The 21,886-nt window shown below is 38.0% G+C and overlaps 1 protein-coding gene across 1 annotated transcript in view; it reads right to left on the minus strand.

The window, feature by feature from the left end:
• The window catches only part of LOC123933607 (phospholipid-transporting ATPase ABCA3-like), a 189,307-nt gene that overhangs the window by 14,884 nt on the left and 152,537 nt on the right, over positions 1-21,886 (minus strand). The window contains exons 24-25 of the mRNA XM_045992947.1: positions 20,498-20,623; positions 20,024-20,218 (exon numbers count right to left, since the gene is read on the minus strand). Coding sequence (XP_045848903.1) covers positions 20,024-20,218; positions 20,498-20,623 — 321 coding nt within the window. The remainder of the gene's footprint in view (positions 1-20,023; positions 20,219-20,497; positions 20,624-21,886) is intronic.

The following is a 21,886-nucleotide window of genomic DNA, read 5'->3' on the forward strand; positions in this document are numbered from 1 at the left end:
CTCTAAGCAAAGAGAGAGCCTAAAAGTAGTAGATCAGAAAGGTACAGAGACAATATACAGTAACAGTCACCTTACAGGCTAATAATGGCACTAAATTCATATCTCTCAATAGTTACCCTGAATGTTAATGGGCTAAATGCCCCAATCAAAAGACACAGGGTATCAGAATGGATAAAAAAACAAAACCCATCAGTATGTTGCCTACAAGAAACTCATTTTAGACCTGAAGACACCTCCAGATTTAAAGTGAGGGGGTGGAAAACAATTTACCATGCTAATGGGCATCAGAAGAAAGCTGGGGTGGCAATCCTTATATCAGATCAATTAGATTTTTTTTATAGAGTTTTTTTTAAAGATTTTATTTATTTATTTGACAGAGAGAAATCACAAGAGAGGCAGGCAGAGAGAGAGGAAGGGAAGCAGGCTCTCCGCTGAGCAGAGAGCCCGATGCGGGACTCGATCCCAGGATCCTGAGATCATGACCTGAGCTGAAGGCAGCGGCTTAACCCACTGAGCCACCCAGGCGCCCCAGATCAATTAGATTTTAAGCCAAAGACTATAATAAGAGATGAGGAAGGACACTATATCCTACTCAAAGGGTCTGTCCAACAAGAAGATCTAACAATTTTAAATATCTATGCCCCTAACGTGGGAGCAGCCAACTAGATCAACCAATTAATAACAAAATCAAAGAAACACATCAATAATAATACAATAATAGTAGGGGACTTTAACACTCCCCTCACTGAAATGGACAGATCATCCAAGCAAAAGATCAACAAGGAAATAAAGGCCTTAAATGACACACTGGACCAGATGGACATCACAGATATATTCAGAACATTTCATCCCAAAGCAACAGAATACACATTCTTCTCTAGTGCACATGGAACCTTCTCCAGAATAGATCACATCCTGGGTCACAAATCAGGTCTCAACCGGTATCAAAAGATTAGGATTATTCCCTGCATATTTTCAGACCACAATGCTCTGAAGCTAGAACTCAATCACAAGAGGAAAGCTGGAAAGAACCCAAATACATGGAGACTAAACAGCATCCTTCTAAAGAATGAATGGGTTAACCAGGAAATTAAAGAAGAATTGAAAAAATTCATGGAAACAAATGATAATGAAAACACAACAGTTCAAAATCTGTGGGACACAGCAAAGGCAGTCCTGAGAGGAAAATATATAGCGGTACAAGCCTTTCTCAAGAAACAAGAAAGGTCTCAAGTACACAACCTAACCCTATGCGTAAAGGAGCTGGAGAAAGAACAAGAAAGAAACCCTAAACCCAGCAGGAGAAGAGAAATCATAAAGATCAGAGCAGAAATCAATGAAATAGAAACCAAAAAAAAAAACAATAGAAAAAATCAATGAAACTAGGAGCTGGTTCTTTGAAAGAATCAATAAGATTGATAAACCCCTGGCCAGACTCATCAAAAAGAAAAGAGAAAGGACCCAAATCAATAAAATCATGAATGAAAGAGGAGAGATCACAACTAACACCAAAGAAATACCGACAATTATAAGAACATACTATGAGCAACTCTACGCCAACAAATTGGACAATCTGGAAGAAATGGATGCATTCCTACAGACATATAAACTACCACAACTGAACCAGGAAGAAATAGAAAACCTGAACAGGCCCATAACCAGTAAGGAGATTGAAACAGTCATCAAAAACCTCCAAACAAACAAAAACCCAGGGCCAGACGGCTTCCCAGGGGAATTCTACCAAACATTTAAAGAAGAACTAATTCCTATTCTCCTGAAACTGTTCCAAAAAATAGAAATGGAAGGAAAACTTCCAAACTCATTTTATGAGGCCAGCATCACCTTGATCCCAAAACCAGACAAGGATCCCACCAAAAAAGAGAAGTACAGACCAATATCCTTGATGAACACAGACGCAAAAATTCTTGCCAAAATACTAGCCAATAGGATTCAACAGTACATTAAAAGGATTATTCACCACGATCAAGTGGGATTTATTCCAGGGCTGCAGGGTTGGTTCAACATCCACAAATCAATGTATGTGATAGAACACATTAATAAAAGAAAGAACAAGAACCATATGATACTCTCAATAGACGCTGAAAAAGCATTTGACAAAATACAGCATCCCTTCCTGATCAAAACTCTTCAAAGTGTGGGGATAGAGGGCACATACCTCAATATTATCAAAGCCATCTATGAAAAACCCACCGCAAATATCATTCTCAATGGAGAAAAACTGAAAGCTTTTCCGTTAAGGTCAGGAACACGGCAGGGATGTCCATTATCACCACTGCTATTCAACATAGTACTAGAAGTCCTAGCCTCAGCAATCAGACAACAAAAAGAAATTAAAGGCATCCAAATTGGTAAAGAAGAAGTCAAACTATCACTCTTCGCAGATGATATGATACTATATGTGGAAAACCCAAAAGACTCCACTCCAAAACTGCTAGAACTTGTACAGGAATTCAGTAAAGTGTCAGGATATAAAATCAATGCACAGAAATCAGTTGCATTTCTGTACACCAACAACAAGACGGAAGAAAGAGAAATTAAGGAGTCAATCCCATTTACAATTGTACCCAAAACTATAAGATACCTAGGAATAAACCTAACCAAAGAGACTAAGAATCTATACACAGAAAATTATAAAGTACTCATGAAAGAAATTGAGGAAGACACCAAAAAATGGAAAAATGTTCCATGCTCCTGGATTGGAAGAATAAATATTGTGAAAATGTCCATGCTACCTAAAGCAATCTACACATTTAATGCAATCCCTATCAAAATACCATCCATTTTTTTCAAAGAAATGGAACAAATAATCCTAAAATTTATATGGAACCAGAAAAGACCTCGAATAGCCAAAGGAATATTGAAAAAGAAAGCCAAAGTTGGTGGCATCACAATTCCGGACTTCAAGCTCTATTACAAAGCTGTCATCATCAAGACAGCATGGTACTGGCACAAAAACAGACACATAGATCAGTGGAACAGAATAGAGAGCCCAGAAATCGACCCTCAACTCTATGGTCAACTAATCTTCGACAAAGCAGGAAAGAATGTCCAATGGAAAAAAGACAGCCTCTTCAATAAATGGTGCTGGGAAAATTGGACAGCCACATGCAGAAAAATGAAATTGGACCACTTCCTTACACCACACACGAAAATAGACTCCAAATGGATGAAGGACCTCAATGTGAGAAAGGAATCCATCAAAATCCTTGAGGAGAATGCAGGCAGCAACCTCTTCGACCTCAGCCGTAGCAACATCTTCCTAGGAACATCGCCAAAGGCAAGGGAAGCAAGGGCAAAAATGAACTGTTGGGATTTCATCAAGATCAAAAGCTTTTGCACAGCAAGGGAAACAGTTAACAAAACCAAAAGACAACTGACAGAATGGGAGAAGATATTTGCAAACGACATATCAGATAAAGGGCTAGTATCCAAAATCTGTAAGGAACTTAGCAAACTCAACACCCAAAGAACAAACAATCCAATCAAGAAATGGGCAGAGGACATGAACAGACATTTCTGCAAAGAAGACATCCAGATGGCCAACAGACACATGAAAAAGTGCTCCACGTCACTCGGCATCAGGGAAATACAAATCAAAACCACAATGAGATATCACCTCACACCAGTCAGAATGGCTAAAATTAACAAGTCAGGAAATGACAGATGCTGGCGAGGATGCGGAGAAAGGGGAACCCTCCTCCACTGTTGGTGGGAATGCAAGCTGGTGCAACCAGTCTGGAAAACAGCATGGAGGTTCCTCAAAATGTTGAAAATAGAACTACCCTGTGACCCAGCAGTTGCACTACTGGGTATTTACCCTAAAGATACTAACATAGTGATCCGAAGGGGCACGTGTATCCGAATGTTTATAGCAGCAATGTCTACAATAGCCAAACTATGGAAAGAACCTAGATGTCCATCAACAGATGAATGGATAAAGAAGATGTGGTATATATACACAATGGAATACTATGCAGCCATCAAAAGAAATGAAATCATGCCATTTGCGACGACGTGGATGGAACTTGAGGGTATCATGCTTAGTGAAATAAGTCAATCGGAGAAAGACAACTATCATATGATCTCCCTGATATGAGGACATGGAGAAGCAACATGGGGGGGTAGGGGGATAGGAGAAGAATAAATGAAACAAGATGGGATTGGGAGGGAGACAAACCATAAATGACTCTTAATCTCACAAAACAAACTGGGGGTTGCTGGGGGGAGGTGGGATTGGGAGAGGGGGAGCGGGCTATGGACATTGGGGAGGGGAGGCGAACCATAAGAGACTATGGACTCTGAAAAGCAACCTGAGGGTTTTGAAGGGTCAGGGGTGGGAGGTTGGGGCAACCTGAGAGTTTTGAAGGGTCAGGGGTGGGAGGTTGGGGGAACAGGTGGTGGGTAATGGGGAGGGCACGTTTTGCATGGAGCACTGGGTGTTGTGCAAAAAGAATGAATACTGTTATGCTGAAAAAATAAATAAAATGGAAAAAAAAAAAAGCTTATGGAAGAGCCCCTGTGAAGCCATCTGGGACTTCATCTTATCTCATTGAAGAGTAAATCTTTGACAAGTTTATTTTTATAAAAATTGTGAAAGTTTAAATTTTCTATTTTCTATTTCTTCTGACATCAGTTTTAATAATTTGTTTGTAGTTAGAAAGTTTTGAGTTCCTTTAAAAATTTAAATTTTATTGGTGCACCTGGGTGGCTCAATTGGTTGAGCGTCTGACTCTTGGTTTTGGCTTGGGACATGATCTGAGGATCATGAGGGCAAGCCCCACACCAGGCACTATGTTCATTGTGGAGTCTGTTTGTCCCTCTCCCTCTGCTCCTCCATGTGCTCTCTCTCTCTCTCAAATAAAAAATTAAATAAAATCTTTAAAAAATTTTAAGTTTTATTTCCATGGAATTCAAGTACTTTGTGTTTCTTTCTTCTTCTTTTTTTTTTTTTTTTTGGTATGTTGTATCTCTTATTTCTTTTTAAAGAAGTTTTTATTTAAATTCCAGTTAGTTAACATACAGTGTAATATTAGTTTCAAGTGTACAATATAGTGATTCAGCACTTCCATACAATACCCAGTGCTCATCACAAGCACACTCCTTAATCCCCATCAGCCATTCCCCCACCCACCTCTCTTCTGGTAACCATCAATTTGTTCTCTATAGGTAAGAATCTGTCTCTTGGTTTGTGTCTCTCTTTTTTCCCTCTTTGTTCATTTATTTTGTTTCTTAAATTCCTCATACAAATGCAATCATACAGTATTTGTCTTTCTCTGATTGACTTTTTGCTTAGTACAATACTCTCTAGCTCCACCCATGTTGTTGCAAATGTTGTAAATGTATTTCATTTTTATGTCTGAGTAATATTCCATTACACACACACACCCCCCCCACATCTTCTTTTTTTAATTTTTGTGTGTATGTGTGTTTCAAAATTCACTGTTTATGCACCACACCCACTGCTCTTATGCAGTACATGCCCTCCTTAATACCCACCACCAGGCTCACCCAAACCCCCACCCTCTCCCCTCCAAAAACCTCAGTTTGTTTCTCAGAGTCCACAGTCCCTCATGGTTCATCTCCCCCTCCGATTTCCCCCAACTCACTTTTCCTTTCCTTCTCCCAATGACTTCCATGTTATTCCTTATGCTCCACAAGTAAGTGAAACCATATAATAATTGACTCTCTCTGCTTGACTCATTTTACTCAGCATAATCTCCTCTAGTCCTGTCCATGTTGATATAAAAGTTGATAACCTACATCTTTAGCTATTCACCATTTGATGGACACTTGAGCTGTTTCCATAATTTGGTTATTGTAGATAATGTTACTATGACATCCCTGATCATCAGAGAAATACAAATCAAAATCACAATGAGATATCATGTCACACCTGTCTGAATGGCTAAAATCAACAGCAGAGGAAACCACAGGTATTGGCAAAGATGTGGAGAAAGGGGAACCCTCTTGCACTGCCAGTGGGAATACAAACAGTTGCAGCCACTCTGGTAAACAGTATGGAAGTTCCTCAAAAAGGTAAAAATATGATCCAGCAATTGCACTACTAGGTATTTACAAAAAGAATACAAAAATACTATTTCAAAGGGATACATGGACTCCAATGTTTATAGCAGCATTAACTTATCATTTCTTTAAATGTATTTACATCTCCTTTTGGGGGTGCAGGTTTACCCATTTCTTTATTTTTACAAAGTTCTAGTGTCTTGACTTAATTGTTATTAGCTGACTTTATATTTTTAATTATTAATTTATGTACTTGTGTACATTTTTATGTTTTCCTTCCACTCATTTTTCAGTGAGTCATGTGTTTCAGTTATTTCTTTTTCTTCATCTTTCTTTTTTTTAAATATTTTATTTATTTATGTGATAGAGAGAGAGCACAAGGTGGGGGAGTGGCAGGAAGACAGAGAAGGAGAAGCAGGCTCCTTGATGAACAGGAAGCCTGACTCAGGGCTCTATCTCAGGATGCTGAGATCATGACCTGAGCCAAAGGCAGATGCTTAGCTGACTGACACACACAGACACCCCTTCTTTTTTCTTTTTTCTTGAAATGAGTGCATAATGTGTATATACATTACTCTCCTTGTAGTTGTTTATTGCATCTCATAGTTTCTGATATATAATATTTTCATTATTTTCTAGAAATTTTTGTAATTCTTGAGTAAAAGCAAGAATCACCTAAAATGATTTTTTAAATTTCAAAAGGGGAAAAGGGGACCCGGCTGGCTTAGTTGATGGAGTGTGTGACTCTTGATCTCAGGGTTGTGCATTTAAGACCCATGTTGGGTATAGAGATTAATTACAAAGAAAAAAATAATCTTTAAAAAATTTTTCAGAAAGGGAGTTTTCATATTCTGATTTTGTTTTTTCTTGTTTAATTCAGTTACAATTGAAGAATATATATGTATTTTTAAAATGTATGCAAAAATGGTCATATTCATTAATGAAGTATTTTTGAGGGATATAGAATTAGACAGATATTGACCATGCTTACAAAATTGACTTTATCACTTACATATTCCTTGTATCTATTCTTTACTGACATAATCTATCTTGGACTAAAAGAAGAAAGTCAAACATCTCATGTATTAGATTTTTTTTCTCATATCTCCTATAATTTCTGCCTTACAGAGGTTGCCTATCATTTGGTACAAAAATATTCATAACTTTTCTATCTCCATTATAAATGTTACATTTTAGTATTAATGCCCTTTTTGGTAACTTTTGATGCTCTTAAGTTTGAATTCCACCTTCTTTATACTAAGGCTGAGACTCCTATTTTCATACTCTTTCCATTTTATTTTCAACATTTCTGAATCATTGCATAAGGAGTGTCTTCAGGTTAACATGGATTTGGCTTTTACTTGGAAATGCAATTTTAAAGTCTTTTTTTTTTTAACAATGCGTGGTTTAGATCTATTTATATTTATTGATATGACTGGGGGTTATTTCCTTTTTTTTCTTCTGATATTTACAAAGGTTTGTATTGTTCTGATGGTATTTTTTATAAATATCTATTTGTATATCTTTTTATATCTTTGGAATTTATTGACTTGCCTTAATCCAACATATGATAAGTTCTTCTAAATAAATATTCCTGTGTATATGAAAAAATAGTATCATTCTTTCATTTTTGAGTACAATGCTTTATCTATTTCTTTAGATTTAGTCTAATTGTTTTATTCAGATATTATATAGTGTTAATGATTTTTAATGTCATTTTTCTATCACAATGAGAGAGATGTATGTTAAAATTAGTTACCATGGAGGGAGGAGTCAAGATGGCAGAGAAGTAGCAAGCTGAGACTGCATCAGGTAGCAGGAGATCAGCTAGATAGCTTATCTAAACATTGCAAACACCTACAAATCCAACAGGAGATCGAAGAGAAGAAGAACAGCAATTCTAGAAACAGAAAATCAACCACTTTCTGAAAGGTAGGACTTGCGCAGAAGTGAATCCAAAACGATGGGAAGATAGACCACGGGGGGAGGGGCCGGCTCCCAGCAAGCGGCAGAGCAACGGAGTGCAAAATCAGGACTTTTAAAAGTCTGTTCCACTGAGGGACATTGCTCCAGAGGCTAAACCGGGGTGAAGCCCATGCCGGGTCAGTGTGGCCCCAGGTCCCGCAGGGTCACAGAAGGATCAGGGGTGTCGGAGTGTCGCAGAGTTGCAGGTATTAGAACGGGGAAGCCAGCTACAGAGACAGAGGCCAGGAGTGAGCTCTCAGCTCGGGGTTACCTTGAACCGGTCATAGGCTGGGTGAGCTTGGAGCATGGCTGGAGGCCGGGGATGCACGAGTGATTGGGCACTGTTCTCTGGGGGCGCACTGAGGCGTGGGGCCCAGGGCTCTTGGCTCCTCTGGGACGGAGACTGGGAGGCCGCCATTTTCATTCCCATCCTCTGGAACTCTATGGAAAGTGTTCAGGGAACAAAAGCTCCCTAACATGAACCCAAGTGGATTACTTAGTCCGGCCCCTGGTAAGGGTGGTGCAATTCCGCCTTGGGCAAAGACACTTGAGAGTCACTACAACAGGCCCCTCCCCAAGAAGATCAACAAAAAATCCAGCCATGACAAAGTTCACCTACCAAGGAAAGCAGGTTCAATACCAAAGACAGCCGTGGAATTCCAGAGGAGGAGAAAGCAAAGCACAGAACTCATGACTTTGTCCCCATGATTCTTTAGACTTGTGGCTTATTTAATTTTTTTTTCAATTTTTTTTTTCTTCTTCTGCTAAATTTTTAAACTTTTACTCTTTTCTTTTTTAACGTTTTCAAACTAGTTTATCTAATATTATATATATTTTTTCTTTCTTTTTTATATTTTTTCTTTGTTTTCTTTTTAAAATTTTTTCTTTTTTTTTCTGAACATCTTTTTATCCCCTCTCTCCCCCCCACGATTTGGGGTCTCTTCTGATTTGGTTAAAGCACATTTTTCTGGGGTCTTTGCCACCCTTTTAGTATTTCACTTGCTCCTTCATATACTCTTATCTGGACAAAATGACAAGGCAGAAAAATTCACCACAAAGAAAAGAACAAGAGGCAGTACCAAAGGCTAGGGACCTAATCAATACAGACATTGGTAATATGTCAGATCTAGAGTTCAGAATGACGATTCTCAAGGTTCTAGCTGGGCTTGAAAAAGGCATGGAAGATATTAGAGAAACCCTCTCTGGAGATATAAAAGCCCTTTCTGGAGAAATAAAAGAACTAAAATCTAACCAAGTTGAAATCAAAAAAGCTATTAATGAGGTGTAATAAAAAATGGAGGCTCTCACTGCTAGGATCAATGAGGCAGAAGAAAGAATTAGTGATATAGAAGACCAAATGACAGAGAATAAAGAAGCTGAGCAAAAGAGGGACAAACAGCTACTGGACCATGAGGGGAGAATTCGAGAGATAAGTGACATCATAAGATGAAACAACATTAGAATAATTGGGATTCCAGAAGAAGAAGAAACAGAGAGGGGAGCAGAAGGCATATTGGAGAGAATTATTGGAGAGAATTTCCCTAATATGGCAAAGGGAACAAGCATCAAAATCCAGAAAGTGCAGAAAACCCCCCTCAAAATCAACAAGAATAGGTCCACACCTCGTCACCTAATAGTAAAATTTATAAGTCTTAGTGACAAAGAGAAAATCCTGAAAGCAGCCTGGGAAAAGAAGTCTGTAACATACAATGGTAAAAATATTAGATTGGCAGCAGACTTATCCACAGAGACCTTGCAGGCCAGAAAGAGCTGGCATGATATATTCAGAGCACTAAACGAGAAAAACATGCAGCCAAGAATACTCTATCCAGCTAGGCTATCATTGAAAATAGAAGGAGAGATAAAAAGCCTCCAGGACAAACAAAAACTGAAAGAATTTGCAAACACCAAACCAGCTCTACAGGAAATATTGAAAGGGGTCCTCTAAGCAAAGAGAGAGCCTAAAAGCAGTAGACCAGAAAGGAACAGAGACAACATACAGTATCAGTCACCTTACAGGCAATACAATGGCACTAAATTCATATCTCTCAATAGTTACCCTGAATGTTAATGGGCTAAATGCCCCAGTCAAAAGACACAGGGTATCAGAATGGATAAAAAAACAAAACCCATCTATGTGTTGCCTACAAGAAACTCATTTTAGACCTGAAGACACCTCCAGATTTAAAGTGAGGGGGTGGAAAACAATTTACCATGCTAATGGGCATCAGAAGAAAGCTGGGGTGGCAATCCTTATATCAGATCAATTAGATTTTAAGCCAAAGACTATAATAAGAGATGAGGAAGGACACTATATCCTACTCAAAGGGTCTGTCCAACAAGAAGATCTAACAATTTTAAATATCTATGCCCCTAATGTGGGAGCAGCCAACTAGATCAACCAATTAATAAAATCAAAGAAACACATCAATAATAATACAATAATAGTAGGGGACTTTAACACTCCCCTCACTGAAATGGACAGATCATCCAAGCAAAATATCAACAAGGAAATAAAGGCCTTAAATGACACACTGGACCAGATGGACATCACAGATCTATTCAGAACATTTCATCCCAAAGCAACAGAATACATATTCTTCTCTAGTGCACATGGAACATTCTCCAGAATAGATCACATCCTGGGTCCTAAATCAGGTCTCAACCGGTATCAAAAGTTTGGGATCATTCCCTGCATATTTTCAGACCACCATGCTCTGAAGCTAGAACTCAATCACAAGAGGAAATTTGGAAATACATGGAGACTAAACAGCATCCTTCTAAAGAATGAATGGGTCAACCAGAATTGAATTGAAAAAATTCATGGAAACAAATGATAATGAAAACACAACGGTTCAAAATCTGTGGGACACAGCGAAGGCAGTCCTGAGAGGAAAATATATAGCGGTACAAGCCTTTCTCAAGAAACAAGACAGTTCTCAAGTACACAACCTAACCCTACACCTAAAGGAGCTGGAGAAAGTACAAGAAAGAGACCCTAAACCCAGCAGGAGAAGAGAAATCATAAGATCAGAGTAGAAATCAATGAAATAGAAACCAAAAAAACAATAGAAAAAATCAATGAAACTAGGAGCTGGTTCTTTGAAAGAATTAATAAGATTGATAAGCCCCTGGCCAGACTTATCAAAAAGAAAAGAGAAAGGACACAAATAAACAAAATCATGAATGAAAGAGGAGAGATCACAACTAACACCAAAGAAATACAGACAATTATAAGAACATACTACGAGCAACTCTACGCTAACAAATTTGACAATCTGGAAGAAATGGATGCGTTCAAGAAAGAGACCCTAAACCAAGCAGGAGAAGAGAAATCATAAGATCAGAGCAGAAATCAATGAAATAGAAACCAAAAAAACAATAGAAAAAAATCAATGAAACTAGGAGCTGGTTCTTTGAAAGAATTAATAAGATTGATAAGCCCCTGGCCAGACTTATCAAAAAGAAAAGAGAAAGGACATAAATAAATAAAATCATGAATGAAAAAGGAGAGATCACAACTAACACCAAAGAAATACCGACAATTATAAGAACATACTATGAGCAACTCTACGCCAACAAATTGGACAATCTGGAAGAAATGGATGCATTCCTAGAGACATATAAACTACCACAACTGAACCAGGAAGAAATAGAAAACCTGAGCAGGCCCATAACCAGTAAGGAGATTGAAACAGTCATCAAAAATCTCCAAACAAACAAAAGCCCAGGGCCAGACGGCTTCCCAGGGGAATTCTACCAAACATTTAAAGAAGATTTAATTCCTATTCTCCTGAAACTGTTCCAAAAAATAGGAATGGAAGGAAAACTTCCAAACTCATTTTATAAGGCCAACATCACCTTGTTCCCAAAACCAGACAAGGATCCCACCAAAAAAGAGAACTACAGACCAATATCCTTGATGAACACAGGTGCAAAAATTCTCACCAAAATACTAGCCAATAGGATTCAACAGTACCTTAAAAGGATTATTCACCAAGACCAAGTGGGATTTATTCCAGGGCTGCAAGTTTGGTTCAACATCCACAAATCAATCAATGTGATACATTAATAAAAGAAAGAACAAGAACCATATGATACTCTCAATAGACGCTGAAAAAGCATTTGACAAAGTACAACATCCCTTCCTGATCAAAACTCTTCAAAGTGTAGGGACAGAGGACACATACCTCAATATTATCAAAGCCATCTATACCCACTGCAAATATCATTGTCAATGGAGAAAAACTGAAAGCTTTTCCGCTAAGGTCAGGAACACGGCAGGGATGTCCATTATCACCACTGCTATTCAACATAGTACTAGAAGTCCTAGCCTCAGCAATCAGACAACAAAAGGAAATTAAAGGCATCCAAATCAGCAAAGAAGAAGTCAAACTATCACTCTTCACAGGTGATATGATACTATATGTGGAAATCCCAAAAGACTCCATTCCAAACCTGCTAGAACTTGCAGGTTCAGTTGCATTTCTCTACACCAACAACAAGACCAAAGAAAGAGAAATTAAGGAGTCAATCCCATTTATAATTTCTCCCAAAACTATAAGATACCTAGGAATAAACCGAACCAAAGAGGCTAAGAATCTATATGCAGAAAACTATAAAGTACTCATGAAAGAAATTGAGGAAGACACCAAAAAATGGAAAAATGTTCCATGCTCCTGGATTGGAAGAATAAATATTGTGAAAATGTCTATGCTACCTACAGTAATCTACACATTTAATGCAATCCCTATCAAAATACCATCCATTTTTTTCAAAGAAATGGAACAAATAATCCTAAAATTTATATGGAACCAGAAAAGACCTCGAATAGCCAAAGGAATATTGAAAAAGAAAGAAAGCCAAAGTTGGCGGCATCACAATTCTGGACTTCAAGCTCTATTACAAAGCTGTCATCATCAAGACAGCATGGTACTGGCACAAAAACAGACACATAGATCAATGGAACAGAATAGAGAGCCCAGAAATAGACCCTCAACTCTATGGTCAACTAATCTTCGACAAAGCAGGAAAGAATGTCCAATGGAAAAAAGACAACCTCTTCAATAAATGGTGCTGGGAAAATTGGACAGCCACATGCAGAAAAATGAAATTGGACCACTTCCTTACACCACACATGAAAATAGACTCCAAATGGATGAAGGATCTCAATGTGAGAAAGGAATCCATCAAAATCCCTGAGGAGAACGCAGGCAGCAACCTTTTTGACCTCAGCCGCAGCAACATCTTCCTAGGAACATCGCCAAAGGCAAGGGAAGCAAGGGCAAAAGTGAACTATTGGGACTTCATCAAGATCAAAAGCTTTTGCACAGCAAAGGAAACAGTTAACAAAACCAAAAGACAACTGACAGAATGAGAGAAGATATTTGCAAACGACATATCAGATAAAGGGCTAGTGTCCAAAATCTATAAGGAACTTAGCAAACTCAACACCCAAAGAACAAATAATCCAATCAAGAAATGGGCAGAGGACATGAACAGACATTTCTGCAAAGAAGACATCCAGAGGGCCAACAGACACATGAAAAAGTGCTCCACATCACTTGGCATCAGGGAAATACAAATCAAAACCACAATGAGATACCACCTCACACCATTCAGAATGGCTAAAATTAACAAGTCAGGAAACGACAGATGCTGGCGAGGATGCGGAGAAAGGGGAACCCTCCTCCACTGTTGGTGGGAATGCAAGCTGGTGCAACCACTCTGGAAAACAGCATGGAGGTTCCTCAAAATGTTGAAAATAGAACTACCCTATGACCCAGCAATTGCACTACTGGGTATTTACCCTAAAGATACAAACATAGTGATCCGAAGGGGCACAAGCACCCGAATGTTTATAGCAGCAATGTCTACAATAGCTAAACTATGGAAAGAACCTAGATGTCCATCAACAGATGAATGGATAAAAAAGAAGTGGTATATATATACAATGGAATACTATGCAGCCATCACAAAATGAAATCTTGCCATTTGCGACGACATGGATGGAACTTGAGGGTATCATGCTTAGTGAAATAAGTCAATCGGAGAAAGACAACTATCATATGATCTCCCTGATATGAAGAAGTGGAGATGCAACATGGGGGGTTACGGGGATAGGAGAAAAATAAATGAAACAAGATGGGATTGGGAGGGAGACAAACCATAAGTGACTCTTAATCTCACAAAACAAACTGAGGGTTGCTGGGGGGAGGGGGTTTGGGAGAAGGGGAGTGGGGTTATAGACATTGGGGAGGGTATGTGCTATGGTGAGTGCTGTGAAGTATGTAAACCTGGAGATTCACAGACCTGTATCCCTGGGGATAAAAATGCATTATATGTTTATAAAAAATAAAAAATAAATAAAAATAAAAAATAAAAAAAACACAGAAGAACAGAAAAATAAAACAAAAAAAATAAAATTAGCTACCATGACAATGAATGTTTGTTTCTCCTCAAAGTCCTCCTTTTTATGTTTATGTATTTTGAGACCATATTTTTAGACACTTAAAATTTTTAACTGGCTTTTTGATAAAAATTATGTATTTATACTTTTCTAATACTAGTAATGATTTCTACTATAAAGTTTTACCTAATATTAGTACAGCTATCCCTGCTCTTTTGATTAGTATAAGCACAGAATATCTTTTTCTCTCCATTTACTTTCAAACTTTGTTTTAAAATATGCCCATTATAAGGAGGATATAGTTTAAATTTTGTTTATTTTTATCCAAATGTCAATCTTTACCCTTTAACTGTAACACTGAATTCTTTCATTCTGAAAATCATCACTTATATATGTGAATTTACTTATTTATTTATGTTTATTTTTATGTATGTGTGAATTTAGTTTTTATTTTTATTTTATGAGAGGGAAAGAAAGAGAATCCTAAGTGGGCTTCATGCCTGGTGCAGAGCCTGATGTGGGGCTCAAGCTCATGACTCAAGATCATGACCTGAGGTGAAAGAGTTGGACACCCAACTGACTGAGCCAACCAGGTGCCCCAAAACTACCTTTACTTTTTAAAAAAAATTTTAAAAAACATTTCATTTATTTATTTGACAGAGAGAGAGAGAGAACACAAGAGGATAAGTGGGAGAGGGAGAAGCAGGCTTCCTGCTGAGCAGGGAGCCAGACATGGGGCTCTGACCTGAACCAAAGGCAGACACTTAACATCTGAGCCACCCAGGTGCCCCTGTTTACTTTTAAAAGGTATTTTTTACTGGATATAAAAGTCTGATCTCATTTCTGAATATTGATGTAAGCTCCTAAAAAAATAACTGTATAGAAATTCAGTAATGTAAACTCCTGAAACATAATGCCTTAGGAACAACTGTAATTTATTTCAGCACCCCAACTTTTACAGCTGTCACCTGTGGGACTGGCTTCTAAATCACGTAACTCTGGGAGCTGATGGTCTTCAGCATTTGTTAGTCCCCCAGGACCACAGAGAACAAAGAGAGGCTTTAAATAGGCACACAGCACTCCCAGCAGCTCTTCCCTTGGCTAGGGACAGTGAGCAGACAAAAGCACCCACTTACTAGTTTCTTCCTAAAAGGGGCTAGACTGTGTATCTAACATTCCAACTTTCCCAGCTGCTGCCTGCAAGTTAGGATTCTAATTATCTTGCATCTAGGAGCTGATGGGGCAGGCACTTTGTAGTACGCCAAGAGCCTGAACAGGTGTGTGCACTTCTCCTCTGCCTTCAGAGCACTGATGAAACTTGGTATAACCTAATCTCTCAGGGCCCACTAAGAACAAACACGGTAGTTTAGACAAGCACAAAGTTTGGAGAGGCACCCATATCTTTAGATGGGCTGATTGGCAAGGGTTATCGCCTACTAGCTTCTATAAGTTCAGTCTGTTAAGACTAGGAGAGATAGCTGTTTTAATGTAATGCATAGAAAACACTTCAAAGAACCAAGGAAAATGAAGAACATGAAATAAAAGAACAAACAAAGAACAAGATAAATCTCTGGAAACTGACTCTAATGGGATGCAGAGAAATGATTTACCTGACAAAGAATTCAAAATAATGGTCATAAAGATGCTTACTGAGGTGAGGAGAGCAGTTCATGAAAAAAGTGAGAATTTCAACAGAGAAAATATTAAAAAGTATGAAACATAAATCACAGAGGTGAAGAATCCAATAATTGAACTGAAAATTCAATTACAGAGATCAACATCAGACCAAATGAAATGCAAGAAAGGATCAGTGAACTCAAGGACAAGCCAGGTGAAATCATCCAGAGGAAAAAAAAAAAGGAATGAAAAAGAGGAATGATAGGGCGCCTGGGTGGCTCAGTCAGTTAAGCAACTGTCTTCGGCTCAGGTCATGATCCTGGAGTCTTGGGATCGAGTCCTGGTCCCGCATCGGGCTCCCAACTCCACAGGGAGTCTGCTTCTCTCTCTCACCTTCTCCTCACTCATGCTCTCTCTCATTGTACCTCTCTCTCTCTCTCAAATAAATAAATAAAATCTTTAAAAAAAAGAGGAATGATAATTTAAAGGATTTATGGGATACAACGAAGTGCACCAATATTTGCACTATGGGAGTCTGAGAAAACAAAAAGAGAGAAAAAGGACAGAAAGTTTACTCAAGAAAATAATGGCTAGCCTTTCTATGCAAGCCAAAGAGGAGATATGGTCATAATTTAAAGGAAAAATTTCATAATTCTTGGAGCCCTTGATGTCCTTCAAATGAAGAAAGAGGGTGCAGCACCAACCTTGATTTCCAAATGGAGTGGAACATCTACAAAAGAAAAGTGATATGAGGTCAGGGGTGGGAGGTTGGGGGAACAGGTGGTGGGTAATGGGGAGGGCACGTTTTGCATGGAGCACTGGGTGTTGTGCAAAAAGAATGAATACTGTTACGCTGAAAAAATAAATAAAATGAGAAAAAAAAAAAAAAAAAAAAAAAAGAAAAGTGATAGCATCTATATCATAAATCTGAAGAGAACCTGAGATGTTCCTGCTGATAGCTCACGCCATTGCTGCCACTGAACACCTGGCTGATGTCAGTGTCTTACACTCTAGGAATACTGGCCAACAAGCTGAGCCGAAGTTTGCTCTTGCCTCTGAGGATTTTCCCCTAAGGTCAGGGAGGTGACAGGGATGTCCACTCTCACCACCACTGTTCAACATAGCACTAGAAGTCCTATCGTCAGCAACCAGAGAACAGAAAGAAAGAAAAGGCATCCAAATTGGCAAAGAAGGCAAACTGTCATTCTTCAAAGATGGCATGATACTCTGCTCAAAAATTGCTGGATCTCATACAGGAATTCAGCAATGTAGCAGGATATAAAAACAATGCACAGAAATCAGTTGCATTTCTATACACTAACAATATCACTGAAGAAAGAGAAATTAAGAAACTGATATTATTTATAATTGTACCAAAATCTATAAGATACCTAGGAATAAATTCAAAGAAGTAAAGGATCTGTACTCTGAAAACTATAGAACACTTATGAAAGAAATTGAGGAAGACACAAAGAAAAGGAAAAATGTTCCATGCACATGGGCTGGAAGAACAAATATTGTTAAAATGTCTATGCTACCCAAAGCAATCTACACATTCAATGCAATTCCTATCAATACCATCAACATTTTTCACAGAGCTGTAACGAACAATCCTAATATAATTATATGGAAGCAGAAAAAACCCTGAATAGCCAAAGGAATGTTGAAAAAGAAAACCAAAGCTGGAGGCATTACAATTCTGGACTTCAAGCTGCATTACATAGCTGTGATCATCAAGACAGTATGGTACTGGCACAAAAACAAACATACAGGGGTTGCCTGGGTGACTCAGTAGGTTAAGCCTCCTCCTTCAGCTCAGTTCATGATCTCAGGGTCCTGGGATTGAGCCCCACATTGGGCTCTCTACTCAGTGGGGAGCCTGCCCCCTCCGCCTGCCTCTCCGCCTACTTGTGATCTTTCTCTGTGTGTCAAATAAATAAATAAAAATCTTAAAAAACAAACAAACAAACAAACAAATCAACGGAACAGAATAGAGAACCCAGAAATGGACCCTCAATTCTCTGGTCAACAAATCTTTGACAAAGCAGGAAAAAACACCCAATGGAAAAAAGGCAGTCTCTTCAATAAAGAGAAGATGTGTTGATTAGTTTGCCTAAAGTAACTATATATATATATATATATATATATATATATATATATATATATACCATCATGTTGTACACCTTTATTATATAAAATTTTTCTTTAAAAAGTTATGCAACCTCACTTATAATAAGAGAAAATTAAAGCTACACCAAAGTGCCATTTGTTTTTTTTTTTTTGTTTTTTTGTTTTTTTTTTTTTTAAAGATTTTATTTATTTATTTGACAGAGAGAAATCACAAGAGAGGCAGGCAGAGAGAGAGGAAGGGAAGCAGGCTCTCCGCTGAGCGGAGAGCCCGACGTGGGACTCGATCCCAGGATCCCGAGATCATGACCTGAGCTGAAGGCAGCGGCCCAACCCACTGAGCCACCCAGGCGCCCCCAAAGTGCCATTTGAAAAAAATCTACCAGACTGGCAAAAATCCCCAAGAGTTGATCATATACTCCGTCGTGGTTGGTTTAGAGAAATAGGCATTTGCAAAAATTGCTTGTGTAGTACAAATTTGTATAACCATAAATGGAAAGCATTTTGGCAAGATCCATAAGATTGTGTGTAATATGATACATTTTGTGTAATGAAACAGAAAATAGATTATATTTTATTGAATATGCATAAAGTGTGTGTAGTGTGATAAAAGTGGTTATCTTTTTCTGTGGGAAGGGATGAAAGAAAGGTGGGTAGGAAAGGGAATTAAACTTATTTGTATACCTTTTTATATTGTTTTGATTTATGGTTCATTTGAAGGAAAACCTTCTTTTCTCAGAGAGCTCCTGTTGCTATATATTTTAAACTTCTTAGTGCTTTCCCCCCATTTATATAAACATGCTTTAGTTACTAGTTATTAGAAATTAAGATGCTTTGTCATTTTCTAAAACTCTGGGTGTCACTCTTTTTCCTCTTCTGACAGCTGCCTTTCTTTTATGTTTTGTCCACATTCAGTATTTCCCCATCCTCACCTGTGTGTCAACGCACAGCTTCATGTTTCAATGATGTCCAGTATATACTATTCAGGTCTACCTGCCTGACATTTCTGTTTTATTTCCTTCTTGACATCTTCTTTTCATGCAGATTGTGCAATAAAACTTTATCCAGATTTTCCTCCTATTTCACTAATCCCACCCAATATTTTCTTCAGTTATTCTCTATCTTAGAAATGTTGTTAGTCCTCAGGATTCATCCCCTCTCTTCTCATTATTATACATACTCCCAATAGATTATCTTATCTATCCATTTCAAATTTCACTTGTACTTTGATGAATCCTGAATTTATATCTCTATATCAGTTCATAGATTCCAACTGCCTGTTGGTTGTTCTCTCATTTGGATGTGTCATAGGTATCTTATACTCAACATATCCTCTTTCAAACACACTCAGTTCCTGTGTTTACTATATTGGTAAGTGGAACTTTTACCTATTCACTGGATCATGATAGAAATCTGGGCCACAGCTTAAGATAATTTGTTTTCCTTACAACCCACATCCAAATGGAGACCAAACCCTGTCAATTTGAATTCTTTAACATCTTCCGCAATTACTTTTTCTAATAATTTTTTCATACCAAAATCTTAATTGTGTCATAGTAGTTTAAGTGAAACAACTGCTCTTCCTGTTTCTAATTTGGCCTGTTAAAGATACTCATACTTTGTCTCAAACAGAAAGAATATTTGCCTTTCCCCAAACTCAATATGTTATCATGACTATTGCTGTCCCTGGATTCTGTTACTTTTGAGAAAAGAGTATACACACACACACACATACACACACAGACACATATATATATGTATATATATACGCACTTCTAAGTTCCCTTTCATGTCTCCCACCTACTTGCCCAGTTGCCTCCTCCTTTAGGGTACCAACTCAGTGATTAGTAACAGAAATACCTTTCTGATATTTTTGGTAATGTTAAAGCCATCAATCAACACAGCTCCAGATGTTGTGGTCTCCTCTCCAGTCAATATTTTGAAGGTAGTGGTTTTCCCAGCTCCACTTAATCCAAGTAATCCAAAGGACTCGGATTTCTGGACTACAAGGGAGATATTTCTTACAGCCTTTACAACTGGACACTTATAATAAACCTGAGAAAATAAGGGAAAAAATCCATAGTGTACTGGAGCACTGATTATGGGCCAACTACAACCATAACCTCAAATCCCTATAGACTGGTACCTGTGACAGTTTCACTCTTCCACTCTCAGCCTTCTATTTTACCAGACATATACAGATCCCATAGAACTAAGAGATTAGTAGATTAGATTAGTAGTACTCTACTAATAGATTAGTAGTACTACCAATAAATACTTGCCAGGGATGGTGGGCTACAGTTCAGGACAATGTTGATTATTGAATGACATTACCTTTGTAAGTTCTTTCAAAACCAGTGGGATATTCTTTAACTCGGGAGGCAGTGTCAGGGCTCTGTTTTCTTCATTTTTTACGTCTTCATCCTCATAGTCCTTGACCACTTGACAGGACACTACAGCCTATATTTTTAAGACAAAAATCACAGATAAGAATACACTTTAAGTATCTGGTTTAAACGAAAGACCTTCTGAATGCTGGCCCAAGGAAGTAATATCAGAGATGTCAGAAAATGTTTGTTTGATTTCCAAGAACATTCTTACCAATTTCCTGAACTCTCATGCACTAAGTTTATTCTTGACTTGCTTAGATTTCAAGACCAAGTGTTTCTAGAGCTGTGAGTAAGTAGTATGTTCTTGCCAATAACATGGGTACTTCATGGAAAACAAAAGCCACACTGGTACTAATGTTGTTTAGTGTGATTTGTTACAAATAAAATATGTTGAAGACACCATGAGATCCAATTTTTAAAAAATAATGAATTTTTTATAAGGAAATACCCTCTATAGGTGAGGTCAGAGCTTGAATAAGTAGGGATTCATTGAAGGAGTGAAGATGGGGTGGGGAAGAAAGAACGCTGCCATCAGCAATGGGAGCTGTGAGAGAGAAGTAGCAATGAACCAACAGAGCATGTTTGGTGAATAGTAGTTTGTAGTATTTGAGCACAACTTTGTTGTTGTTGTTGTTGAATTGTCTATTTTTGCTCAAGTGCTCATTTGATGGTACTCCATTAAGGAAGAATGGAGCAGGAGAATATATTTAGCTCAGTAAACATGCTAGTCAGAAGAGTGACTAGAGAGCTGCTTTAAATGTTTTTTTTTTTTCTTTTCCAGTCTAAAAACTGGATGTATAGGAGCAGTAAAAATGAACATCCTTGCTTTGCTTTTGATCTTGGCGGGGGGGAACACTCACTCTTTCATCATCATGTTTGCTGTAGACTATCTGAGTGGACCCCACTTATCAGGTTGAAATGTTTCCTTTCTTTCCTTGGTTAGCAGTTTTCTGAAAAATCACAGATGGATGTTGAATGTTGTCAAATACTTTTTGTGCAATAATTGGTATGAACACGTGGTTTTTCTTCTTGAGACTATCAACCTTGTGGCTAATATTCATTTTCAAATATTAAGCTAGCTTTACATTCATGGAATCAACCCCATTTGTTCACAGTTTATTCTTCCTTCCATATATTCTTGGGTTCTATTGTGAATATTTTTATTTATTTATTTATTTATTTATTTATTTATTTATTTATTTATTTATTTTTCAGCATAACAGTATTCATTGTTTTTGCACAACACCCAGTGCTCCATGCAAAACGTGCCCTCCCTATTACCCACCACCTGTTCTCCCAACCTCCCACCCCTGACCCTTCAAAACCCTCAGGT

The sequence above is a fragment of the Meles meles genome, chromosome 21, assembly GCF_922984935.1.
Source record: "Meles meles chromosome 21, mMelMel3.1 paternal haplotype, whole genome shotgun sequence".
In the NCBI taxonomy this organism is placed as follows: Eukaryota; Metazoa; Chordata; class Mammalia; order Carnivora; family Mustelidae; genus Meles; species Meles meles.